Source organism: Arachis hypogaea, chromosome 6 (genome assembly GCF_003086295.3).
Source record: "Arachis hypogaea cultivar Tifrunner chromosome 6, arahy.Tifrunner.gnm2.J5K5, whole genome shotgun sequence".
Taxonomy (NCBI): Eukaryota; Viridiplantae; Streptophyta; class Magnoliopsida; order Fabales; family Fabaceae; genus Arachis; species Arachis hypogaea.
Window position 1 is genome coordinate 112,881,406 of NC_092041.1, and position 13,837 is coordinate 112,895,242.

A 13,837-nucleotide genomic window follows, 5' to 3' on the forward strand; every position below is an offset into this window, starting at 1 on the left:
TTTTATGACAACTTGCTTGATTACTACATTCTTGATTAATATTCTTCCGTTTTCCCTTAGTTGAAGAACTTCTATAACGGTAAAAATCAACTGGCTCAAAGATAAATACTAGTAGTAGCAAATAGCAACACCGAATCTCAATCTTTTTCTTGTAAATAACCTAACTCTTTCATAAATCACATTTATAATTAAAGCTAGTATCACAATAAGTGAAGTTAGCTATAACATTGTAGTGTCCAATCATAAATCATATTCACATCTAACCACATATCCATCAGAACTCCTCTCCCCATTACTAGAAACAAAACCCAATTTTCATAAATAAATGACTTAACTCACCATGTTAATGTCTCTTAGCTGCAATTTCAGAGCCTCTGAACATTCATGGTGGTTTTTGAACAAACAAGCTACTAGTAATATTGTGTCATACGTTTTTTAAAATAGCATCAAACAAATTAAGATATAAAATTTTATATTTTTTTTAGTTATTAATTCTTATTAACGCTGAAAAGTAGACAACAACTTAAGATATGAAATTGCGTGAGAAGAACATTTAATAATCTCATTAAGTAAAACTATTAAAATTTGAAGAAGAACAGAAAAAAATGTATTCGACTAAACCAAATTCTAAACAAAAACTTAATAACAAGTGAATTGTTTACTAAAATAGAAAAAAGAAACTTAAAAAAACAATAGAGTCTAAATCACTTTTGGTTCCTAATTAAAATGGAAACTGTCTTAATCAACACGAGTTATCGACCTTGGCATTAGCTTCTTCGCTTGCAGACTTGACAAATTTCTTCCAAAAAGAATGGTTCTGCCACACAACAGACATCTCTTCGATGGGAACTCCCTTAGTCTCGGGAAGAAACTTATGAATAAAACCGCTCATGACCAAAACAAAGAAAGCAAAGAAGATGAAGAGGCCAAATTTCATGTGGCAGAGCATGGAGGTGAATACTTGAGCAATTGCAAATGTGAAAATCATATTGACGGACACATTAATACTCTGAGCTGCAGATCTGACTTCAAGGGGAAATATCTCGCTAGGAACCAACCATCCAAGAGGACCCCATGACCATGCAAATCCCATGACATAGATGCATATAAATCCCACCACAAGGAACGCATACCATTTTGGCAAGATTCCGGGGTTTCCATCCACTCCAAATTTACTTGCTATCGCGGCGGTTATCACAATCTGACAGATAAACATCTGAGCACCGCCTTCGAGAAAGAGCTTGCGCCTTCCAACTTTGTCAACGGTAAAAATTGAAACAAAGGTAGCAAGCGCATTAAAGCCACCGGTGATCATGGAAGACATAAGAGAAGCGTTGCTGCCAAAACCAATGGTTCTGAACAAAACAGGAGCATAGAAAGTAATGACGTTCATGCCAGTGAGTTGCTGGAAGAAAGGAATGGCTATAGCCATCACAAGCTGAGGCCTATAATGCCTCTTCAACAGAGTGGCCCATGGGTGTTTCACTGCCATGGACGATTCACTCGCCTCAACAAGGTCCTTGAACTCTTCGTCCACGTCACTGGTTCCTCTAATCTTGATCAGCTCTTGCTTGGCTTTCTCATCTTTGCCACGCTCGATCAAGGAGCTCGGCGAGTCGGGGAGAAAGATTGCGCCGATGATGATCATGACGGCGGGGACAGCCGCGAAACCCAAGCTGTAGCGCCAGCCTTCACCGTTCTCCATCTTGGCGAAGAAATAGTTGAGGACGTTGGCCACAAAGATTCCAATGGTGATGGCCAATTGGAACATCATGTTAAGGGCTCCTCTGTATTTGTAAGGAGCAACCTCCGACACATAGATTGGAACAGACTGATTGGCACATCCAATTCCGAAGCCAAGCAACATGCGACCAACAATGAGCATCCACACTTTCTGAGCAAAGGCATTGAAACCGGCACCCACGAGGAACAGAATACCGCCGGACAACATGGTAAGACGCCTTCCAAAGATTCGAGTGATGGAAGACGCAAAAAGTGATGCCACCAGAGCAGCCAAATACAGGGAGGATGTAAAGAGTGTCAAAACCTGGCTGTCAAACCTGCAATACTGATTGTCAGATGGCTTCATGTTCATCTCCTTTGCATACACGTCTGGGAAAAATTTCTTCAGAAAAGGATCCATCGATGTAACTCCACCTGAGATGCCAAGATCATATCCAAAAATTAGTCCTCCAAATGCAGCAACCATGCACGTCACAAAAACCCGGAAAGTGAGTTTTCCCGGATATTGCTTCCCATTGCCGGATCCCTTTCCAATGACTCCACCCGCCATTGTTATATTTGATCGGTTAATGGAGTTGCTAACAAGGGAGAAGAGAAAAATAATTACTGATGATGAGGGAGAGATATGACTAAGAGAAGAGAAGAGAAAAGAAACGACTAGTGTTTGGTTTGGAGTTGAGTTGAGATCAGCCGAGAGAACAAACACTACATATTTATAGATGGATTCATGACTTTTCTGCCGAATTATTATCTTTTTTTTTATCTTTTATTATATTATCTATCTTCTATCTTTTGTTTAAAATGATACTAATTATATATCCTCATTGATTTGAGATCAGACGACAGAAAGAACGCAAAGACTACTATATCTATACATCTTTTGACACTATTTTAAATATTAAATCAATAAGCAGTTTAAATAAATCTATTTTTAAACATTTTAAAATAATATTTAAATGAAATTTATCCATATCTATATATAGATAGATGGTATTAAATTAAATTTAAACTGCAAAGACTACCTACTTATATATCTTTTGAAATCGTTTTAAATCTAAATCAATAGACAGTTTAAAATAAATCTTATCTTTAAGTATTTTAAAATAAAATTTATCTATATCTATATCTATATATAGATAGATAATATTAAATTAAATTTAAATAAAACAACAAAACAAAAGTCAAGTTATCTAATAATAAATCAAAATTTAATTTTAAAAATAAGATAAAAGATTGTTAAATGTGCTTTATCTTCTAAAAAATTTTGGAACACTATTATATATAGATGAAGCACAAATTATGGTGTAACAGACTGTTATACGGAATTTTTTTTATCTTTTTTAATCTTTTATTATATTTAATTTTTATTGTTAGATGAGATGAGATGAAATGAGATAATATTATTATAATTTTATTATATGTATCTATCTTTTGTTTAAGATAAAAAAATTTTTTTTGTCTTAATTTAAATAATGTTAACTCTCTAAAAAAAGATGGAATATATATACATGATAAGATTAAGATAGAGATTGATCAAATTTTAGATAAAAATTAAAAGATATAAATTAAAAGACATCAAGGTATAATCAATATAAAGATAATGTATAAATATGGGACATATGTTAAAATTTTAAATAACACAGAAACTAATAAAAAATCTGACAGAACAACTTAATTAATTATCACTATTTTTTATTGTATTTAAATTAAAAATAACTTAATTTAAAAATAATAAATTATCTACGAGTGAAGCTAAGTTTTCTTTTTTCATGAAATCAAATATTTGTGAAAATAAATTAAATAATAGTTTAATTTAATACACTGAATATTCTATTTTATCTTTAAATACATGCATTTAAATAATTTTGTATCAATAACAAAATATAAAAAAATTTGTATCAATAAAAAAACATAAAAAAAAAGAACATGTTTAGATAAAGAAAAGGAAGACAAAATATAAAAAAAAAAAAAGAAGTAAAAGAATAAAATATATTGGAAAAAATTTTGGTGTCATACTTGAGAAATTTCAATGATATTTTAAAGAAATTTTGGTGCTATTTTTGTTTTTTGTAATTTTTAATTAGTTCACTATTAAAAAATTTTAATGTCAAAATTCATAAATTTTTTGTGTCAGACTTAAAAAACGGTGTTATTTTTCGAATAAAATTTAACATAATTCAAAAAGTTTTCTTTTCTTTCCTCTCATCTTTATGGTCATCTTTTTTTTTTTAATCTTCTCTTTCTTATTTTTTTTTTATAATTTTTTTGTTTTTCTAACTTAATAAAAATAAAAATAAGAAAATCAAACAAAAATAATAATAAAAAATACTGCAACAATGATATTTTTCTTTCTCAAAGTTTGTAATCGAGTTGAGATTAGAGAAAGATTGCAAAGACTGATATTTTATATGATGACTTTTCTATCAAATTATTATCTTTTCTTTTATCTTTTATTATATTATCTATCTTTTGTTTAGGATGCTTTTTTAACCTTATTTAAACATTTTATTAAATAAAAAAATATATTAGTAATTAACATATTATATAGGCATATTTCGAAAAAAAATCATTAAAAAAGAGACTAATTAATCTCATAAAATTAAATATAAAAAATTAGTAAAGATATTTTTTTATTAGGGGCCGCGTGATTCTTTGAAAACATTATTAGGGACAGAATGGACATTCACCCCACAAATATATAATAATTAATTTAATAATTTATTTTTAATATACATATAATATTTTTATAAATAATAAAAATTAATTATCATATATATGTATATTTGTATATATTGCAAATGTAATATAACCTCCAAAATAATTATTTTCACAACATAATAATCATTTTTATTTTGTAATTGAGTAATCAAACTTTGCCATAATGAAATATTCAATTTTTTATGAATGTAAAATTATTCACCAATAAATTTTGTACTTTATTCGTATCCGGCTATAAATATGAATTTAGTTTAATTATATTATTTATAAAATTTAATTACAATGAGAATCAAATATATTGATTATGAAATGTATTTATAAATATGAGATCATTCTATATTTTGATACAAGTGACATATGTTCATAGTATGCTTGAAAATCTTTATATTATGTACAAAATTATTTATGCAAAAGGCAAAAGCAAAAGTTAAGCGAATATCTTTAAGTCCTGATTCAAATAAAAAATTAACACAAAATTTAGATAATTTTGTCAATAATATTATTACATTTTGTAGATAATTTTTTTAAAACATTGAATTTTATTTTGTATGAATAAATTTGTTGGTACATTAATTAGTTTTAGATTATTTTAATACTTTAATTTTAATAAAAAAGTTGAGTTCATATAAAATTAAAATTTCAATATTCAAATAGGAAATAATACACGAAATCAATAAAATATTGAAAAATAAATTAAAATCATATCAATAGAATGACTTTCTTTCCAACATAAAATTTGCAAGTTTCTTATTAAACGTAAAAGTTGGTTCTCTTCTTATACATATCAATTGTGTAACCTTGGTATATAATTTACTATTTGCCTTAATTTACTATTTGCCTTAATCTTGTCGTTGTCTGAGATCTGAAACTCACCCATAAGCACTTTTTTTTTTTCAATATATGTTTTGTTTAATAAATGAACTTATAAAATATCATTGAAAAACTAATTTTGAGATGAGTTTAGTTTAATTTCAATAAAACTTAGCTAATTTTTTAATGTCTATTTGGTTGTCCGTTACCAAAGACAAAACCATTTTAAAATCAAACATCAAGAATAATCCATCAGATTATCTTAATTCTTGAATGGACAAATTTTACATTCTAAAAATAAATTCTTAAAATATAGATTTTTTTAAATAGGTCGATTTTTTCAATCTATAACAAAAAAAAATGAGCTGCCAATTTCAATAGTTTTATTTAGAACAATTTTTTAAAAGTTTAATAAAAAATTAAAGCAAAAATAATACAATAATTAACTGAATACCTTAACTAAATAAATATTGAATAAATTGGTTAAACATGCACAAATTATCTTAAATTTATAAAAATAGAAATTAGCATCCCTACTAAAAAATTATTTTATGCTCTACTATTTTCACTTTTCTCCTTTTCCACCATTTTCTCTGCCACTCTTTCCTCTGTGATGACCCTTCCTCCACTATTGCCACCTAATGCCTTATTCTTATCGGATTTTATTTGCATAGCTTCTATCAATAAAAAAAGGCAGCTACTCCCATGAAGATGCCAAAAACATCTTCTCATGATGATCCTTGTTTAAAAAGTGTAACTTATTTATTTTGCAACACTTTAAATAAAGGTAACACTTTTACTTCAAATAAAATCAAGTCCTACAATCTATCATCCAATGGTCAAAATGATATATCTTCACATGATGACAATCATTAAATCTTCATTGGAGTAGCCACCATAAAAAAATATGATCTAACACACTTTCTGAAATCTAAATTTTGTGCTTTTTTGCCGAATTTTTATTCATGGATTCATACAAAGACTATGATATTTTATTCATGGATTCATACAAAGACTATGATATTTTATACATGGATTCACGCAAGGACATATTATGACTTTTCTGCTGAACTTTTATATTTTTCTTATCTTTTATTCTATTTAATTTTTATTGTTAGATGAGATGAGTGAGATGATATTATTATAACTTTATTATATCTATCCATCTTTTATAATTTTATCTTAATGTGAACAATTTAAACTCTCCAAAAAAAATAAAATATATAGGTAAATAAGATTAAAGTAGAAATAATCAAGTTTTAGATAAAAAATAAACAATATAGATTAAAGGATATCAAGATGTAATCAATATAAAAGATAATGTATAAATATGGAATATATAAATTTAAGTTTTTGTATAACAAGAAAGCTAATAAAAAAATATGATAGAACGACTTAAACCAACTATCACTACTTTTAATAATATTTAAATTGAAAATGATTTAACTTAAAAATAATAATATATTTAGGAGTAAGGTTAAGTTTTCTTTTTTATGAAATCAAATATTTGTAAAAGTATATTAAAAAATAGATTAATTTGATACTTTGAATATTATATTTTATTTTTAAATTTATGCATTTAAATATTTTTGATATATTTTATTTTTTACGATTCGATATTTTCATAAAAAATTTGTTAGATTTTTTTATTTATATAAAATAAAGAGAGCCCAATATTACCAGATTTTTCTAAACTAATTTTAAAAATGCGGAACCTCTCTTCCTATTAATATATAAATCGTTACAAAAGTGTGTGTATTAAGTAATATATTAAACGCTACATCTTAAGACAATTTATGCATAAAAATCTTTAAAAAAGTCACATAAATTGTCACAAGGTATTGAGCTTTCCAAAATGAACGTAAATCCTTTCAGCTTGTGACGATTTACGCTTTTTTCCCTTAACCCACAGCACCTTGGGATTACGTTCAAACCTAAACCACAGCACCTTGTGATGATTTACGTGTTGGAAGCTAACCCTCAAGACACGGTGAGAATTTACGTGCGAATACATAAATCTCAAGACCCTAAGACGATTTATGAAGACAATGAGCCTATAAATAAACGAATATGGTGTACAACGAGCCAGACATGAATTGAGAGTTTCGAGAGAGATGGCGGATGGTGTGTTTTTGCTAGTTCATCACCGAGAAAAAATTGATGAAAACATAAGTGATGATGTTACGTTCTCTAGTAAAAAGCAGATTGGTGTGTTTGTAAATCTGTCAATGATTTTGATAGATTTAAAAAATAGTATATTACAGAAGTTAGGAAAGTACAGCAAAAAACGTGTAAAGCAAGTATTTTTCAGATTTCTATCTCACTCAGGCAAGGTTATGTTATGTTTGAAAAATATGAGATTCTAGGTGATGAGGACATGCGAGTTATATTTCACAGTCAAGCTAGATTTTCAGATTTGGACGCTATGGAATTGTTTGCGAAAATGGTTGATGTAGAGAGTAGCTCTGGTAGATCTGCTCTAAATTCGCCAACTGGCGTGATAGAACGGAGTTCTAGGGTCATTCCAACTGGTCATGAGGTTACTGCCCATGTTTCGTCTCCATCATTTGTAGCAGATTTTCCCGTTCATGCAGATAATGCAGATGACTTGGGTGATGTCCGTACCTTCGAAGAGCTTGCAGCTGTAATGAGAGCAACACCTGTATAGGATGGTGCACCAGCATTCATGGAAGTCAGAGATAGAGATCCACTTGCCGAGGCTATAAGCAATGATGGGTCGGATTTGGAACCACCCATTATTGGTGATGATACCGACGGCAAAGAAGACACAATACGTGTCAGGAGATCGCAAGCTCAGTTAAGCTCTCAGACACAACAGTACCCTCCACACTTCTCTAATTTAGAACTTGAGGAAATGAATAAATCTGCATTTTCAGATAAATAGCTCCCTGCTATTCACGGAAACAAGCTTGGTACGCTTGGCACAGACGAGTTTCAAATCAGCCAGCAGTCCCAAAGCAAAGAGGAAGTTGTATTGACGGTAAAGAATTATAATATTCGTCGGGATGTTGAGTATAAAGTGTTTGAGTCCGATCAATTGAAGTATCATGAAAAGTTTGTGTAGTTTGGGAATGGATGTAATTGGCTAATACATGTGACTATGCGACAGAAGAAAGGCTACTGAAAAGTTAGAAAGTACAATGGGCCGCACACATGTCTTACAACAGAGATATCCATCGATCGCAGACAGTTCAATTATCATGTATTTTGTGCGTCAATTCTATCATTGGTCATGGCGGATGCATCAATCTACGTGAAAGTGTTGCAGAATGCGGTCTCATCAAAATTTGGTTTCAAGCCCAGTTACAGGAAGCTGTGGATGGCTAAGTAGAAGACGATTGCACATATATATGTGGGAATTGAGAGGAGTCTTACAACCTGATTCCGAGGTGGATCATTGGAGTTCAGATATATATGTTTGGCACTATAGCAGCATTGCGTACTTTACCTGTTAGGGCTAGTAATACAGTCGATGGAACAAGGATGTTTTTTCATCGATTGTTTTGGAAGTTTCCTCCGTGTGTTGAGGCCTTCAAGTATTGCAAGCCACTGATATCTATCGATGGTACTCATTTATATGGCAAGTATGGAGGTACTTTACTAATGGCGATTGCACAAGATGGAAACTCAAACATTCTCCCAGTTGTATTTGGTTAGTCGAGTGCGAGAAGACGGATTCGTGGAAGTTTTTCCCGGGTCACCTTCGTCAGCACGTGACTCCTTAGCTTGGCATTATAATTATCTCTGACTGCCACAACGTAATCAAGGCTGCCTTGGTTGTCGAAGATAGTGGGTGGCTCCCGCTGACCGCACATTGTGCATTATGTGCAAGACACATAGCTGCTAATTTTGTGCTAAACTTCAAGTCTAAGGATGCACAAAAGATTCTTGTGAATGCAACATATGCGAAGGCTGAATAGAAGCATCAATATTACATGGATATCCTGAAGCAGGAAGACTCAGCAATGCTTGATTGGTGCAACAGGATCATATTAGAGTTGTGGACCCAATATCAGGATGACGGCCGCTGATACGGTCATATGACAACAAATATTTCTAAGTGTATTAATGCCATCCTAAAGGGTACACGCAACCTATCAGTGGGTTCACTTGTTAAGTCAACATATGAGCGTTTGGCTGAGCTCTTTGTTAAGAAAGGAAAGGAAGCAGAGTTGCAGCTCGGGGCTAGGCAAGAATTATGTCAGACACTTGTGAAGGCGATTGAGAAGAATCCACAGGCCTCCAGAAATATGCGGGTTGATCTATATGACAGAGAAAACTCAGAGTTTGTTGTGGATGAGATTACACCGACATGGGGAAGAAATATACGGTATCGCTATCGTCGCACACATGCGACTGTGGATATTTTCAAGCCCTCCATTATCTATGTCGTCATGTGCTTGCAGCATGTTCATATTGCAAACTAGATTGGAGGACTTACGTTAATGACGTGTATCACCTCAGCACCGTGTTCAATATTTATAAGATGAGTTTTTCTCCACCAATTCATGATGACTTTCTGCCCTTGTATGAGGGTCTTCAGGTTATCTCTGATCCTGGCATGATGCAAGCTACAGTTGGTCATCCTCGGACTACAAGAATAAGAAATAGTATGGATGAGACTGATCATGATCTCCCAAAGAGGTGTGGTATGTGTAGGCTTTCGGGTCGTACTAGGAGACAATATCCCTATCACCCAGGTGCTTTTGGTGCTCATGAAGGGAGCAACGCATTGCCGTTTTGTGACTTTCCTTTTAGCTTATGTTATTTGCAGGTTAGCTTTTGCCGTTAGGATTTTATGTTCGCTTTATGTCACCTTTATGTTATGTTTCTAGTGATGCACTACTTGTGTTTTTTAGTCACAATGTCTTGGACGATGTGGTGTATGTTATCTATTGTTACTGAATTCACGTAAATCATGTTTATCTTATAGTTGTTTTCCTTGTTGCACTAAATTTTACATCCAACATGACATTAACTCAGATAATACAATAACTAGGAGAAACTATAATATGATGCAAAGACTTCAAAATATAAGAGTTACAAACCCAATGTACCATAATAGGTAAAAGATACAATAACATAGTGATAACATAATAATAAAATAACACTAACATATCCAAACCCAATAACTATCACATATGTGACCCAGTGCCACACTTTGTTGGCTTAATGATGCGCTTCTTCCTCTGGGTGACTGGAACATTGGATTTGGTGGCAGAACCACAGGTGCTGAAACCTGCTCCAACTAATCAGTAGATGGTATCTATGTATGTCCATCAAAGGTAGATGTTGGAGTGCCACCCATCACAAATGGACCTCCCACAACACCTCCCTCAAACTGTGGCTTATAATCACCACCTAGGCTGGCAAATTGTGCAATCTCAGGCACAAAAACACTGCCAGCACCAAACATTTGCTCCATCTGGTTCGAGCTACCGAAGTTCGAAAATAGTGTGTAAGCCTCAACCACTCCACCTTCACCCCCACCCCCACCAGCAACACAAGAACCTTTAACCACCACTACCCTGCCCTCCAAAGCCCCCAACTCCTCTACCTCTAGAACCTCCAGAACCACTAGCTCCTCCATCCATTCCCCAACCAAAGCCACCCGCACCACCTTCATCGTGTCCTTAACTTCCTCGATGACTCTGACTTCCCTCATCATCATCATCATCGATGTCATGTTCCTCATCCAATCCAAATACATTATTGAACCTGCCTGCCATAGGCTGGTTGTATCAGGTGCCAACACACTCACGAGTATCCATACGTCGATTGTCTGGGACATTTGGTCCCTATTGTCTAGCTGGAATAGCAATATGAATCCTAGCCTGGCGATGGTCAACTAGGTCCTGATCGTGTGAAAGGAATCTACATACTACCCTATACCACCACTCAAGATACTTAGCCGAAGGTCAAAGATTTGGCACTAACTCAAATGCGAGCACGCTTTAATGTCTTTGGTCCCAATACTATGCCATGTGGCGAATACTTCAAAGAACCATTGGGTTGGTCCTCAACCATCCTTCAACAACAGAAAGTAAATGTTGATGGTTGGATCGGGAATGTGCTGAACTCTCCCAAGTTGAGATAGAACTTTGTCAACCTGATGCCACTCAATTGACGCAAAGTAAATCAACGCAGTAGTCGACTTCCATAATAGCGTGTGCTCAGGCCTGAGGATATCACGATGGACTACTTAGATAACCTTAAGAGTGTTGTATGGCATCCAAATAAACTGCAACATGACAATTGATCAGATTCAACTATTATGACATAAACATAAACAATGAACCAGTATAATCTAAAGCAAGTAATGGAAGCTTATACTTATATCATCAACACTCAACATGTCTAGTCTATGTCGAGTAGCGATGACCCGAGGAACCTACTCATCTGACGATGGCATGTACCTATCCCACCTGGAAGATTTATAATGATAAGCATTAAATTTAGAAAAAAAGTATATAACTAGTGCACTATAAACCTCATTCATGAAATGTACTCACCTCGATGCAAGCAGCTAGAAAATGGTCTCAAACCCTTTGGGCCCGAATGTGGGGAAATACCAAAATATCCAAGACTGCAGCAGTGTTAGTGGCCCAACTAAATTCTTAACATTACGGTTAGCAACTCTGCAGAGACACCTATACAACCAGGACAAAGTGGCCGAACCCCAGCTATACTTGCCGAGTCCGTCGAGGTCTGCAAAAACCTAGAGGCTCTTCACCTTCTAAAAACCCAACCTTCACTCCATCTCCAATGCCTTCACTCTCTCCTCCTCGCACCGAACTAATGGCTCGGATGCTTGAAGATGTCTCTTGTTGCTGATTTTTGTTTTTTTGACTCTTTGCTGGTTGACATAATGTAATTTTTTTTGGATACTGTTTTATGATTTAGATGACTGTAAACCCTAACAACTACTTAATTTGCACTTATTTTCGTTCGGATTATATATTCCTCTTCTGCTAACATGTTTTTGTAGGGTTGAGTTGCCTTTAGTATCCTCGTTGATGACAAAAAGGGGAGTAGTAGTAGTGTTAGTTTTATAGTTAGTTTTGTTGGGCAGTTTTGATTTCAAGCATGTGGTATGATAAGTTGTTCTACTATGGAATGATTAAGTGCATACTCATTTTTTAAAATTTTTTGCTGATGGCTCTAATACCTTGATTTTTTTTTTGCCAAATGTGACATTGGTTTGACATAAACAAGGTGTTTGAATGAACTTTGGACTAGTGTTGATATCACACTTGAATCATGATATGTTGCTTGATTTCATAGCTTGGGTGCTGTTTAATGCATGATGGATTTTTTTTATCAAGTTATCGAAAATGTTGAATCACAACTTTTTGTACAAGCATGTGTATGTTTTGTATAGTTGTGTTCTTTATATGTATATATATGAACGGAAAACAAAAGAAGAGCACACATTAAGGGGGAGCAACCCTTGAGAAAGAAAGGGGGTACATCAAAACTTCTTGACATCATTAAAGGGAAGTGTCTTAATTTGATCTAATTCAATTCCTTTGATTTTATCTTTTGAAACTATGTTTGTCATCAAGAGAGAGATTGTTGAGTTAAGAAAAATATTTAACACAGTGATGATGACAAACATGTTAATTGGGTTAATAACCCAAATGGGCCTTGATGATGTGTTGCAGGTGTGCAAGCCCAAAAGAGAATACTGCAGCCCAAACCTATGAAGACTAATCTACCCAAGGCTACTGATTAAAGTGGAAAATGATCCAGAGACCAAGCCCAATGCCAACCAAGCTTTAGTGAATCAAACCTAAGCTAGGTTTCACATGTGCACTTCGGGTAAACATAAGAAAGAAAGAGAGAGAGCTTCATCTTTGAACTCACACACAAGAGAAGAAAGAAAGAGAAAGTTAATAAAGAAAGCAATGTCCAATCAAACTAATCAAAAGCATGTTAAGCTAAGTCAGAGGTTAAAAGTAATTAGTTTTCATTTGCATGCAAGTTGATTTCTTTACTTTTTTTTCCAACTCTCTGCACCACCATTTCGAGTAACAAGAGGAAAGAGGTGGCTGAACTTTTTCTGTTGTAAATCAATGGCTTACAATGTTACTTGGAGCTAAAGCACATTTTCAAGGGTTTAGATTTGGAATTATCACTGAGCAAACAAGATTCTACTGCTATTTCCTCCTTGGTCAAGCCAATAGCCAGATTTCAAATTCTTAATTTTGGGGTTGATTGAAGAAAGAGAAAGAAGGATGACATGTGATTCAGGGTTCAAGAAGTTGACTTTGAAAAAACCCTAACTGTGGCTCTGATCAAGATATAAAAAGAAAAATAATTCTCATTAGAGTTTAAGAAGAGAGAACCAAAATCTAAGTTTGTTTGAGAGCTTCCTTGAGAGAGTTCAATATTTTAGACAGTGTTTCTACATCAAAGAAACATTCCGCTAAGATGGAGAGCTTCATTAGAGATAGCTGAATCCGGTTCAATTTATAGAACAAAGGCTGTGAATCATCATTTCCTTCATGTTTAACTATTTGTGTTTCTGTTTCAGTGGTGTATA

At 33.3% G+C, this 13,837-nt stretch overlaps 2 protein-coding genes across 2 annotated transcripts; one reads left to right on the forward strand and one right to left on the reverse strand.

Annotated features, from left to right (window-relative positions):
* Nucleotides 1-566: 566 nt before the first annotated feature.
* On the reverse strand, nt 567-2,522 carry LOC112755802 (sugar carrier protein C-like). The gene has a single exon (XM_025804097.3). It carries the CDS (start codon nt 2,291-2,293, stop codon nt 743-745), a length of 1,551 nt encoding a protein of 516 aa, XP_025659882.1. The 5' UTR covers nt 2,294-2,522; the 3' UTR covers nt 567-742.
* A 6,002-nt stretch (nt 2,523-8,524) lies between these two features.
* LOC112757842 (uncharacterized) lies at nt 8,525-9,212 on the forward strand. The gene is made up of 3 exons (XM_025806393.1): nt 8,525-8,566; nt 8,701-8,937; nt 9,060-9,212. Exons 1-3 carry the CDS (start codon nt 8,525-8,527, stop codon nt 9,210-9,212), a joined length of 432 nt encoding a protein of 143 aa, XP_025662178.1.
* The last annotated feature ends 4,625 nt before the right edge of the window (nt 9,213-13,837 follow it).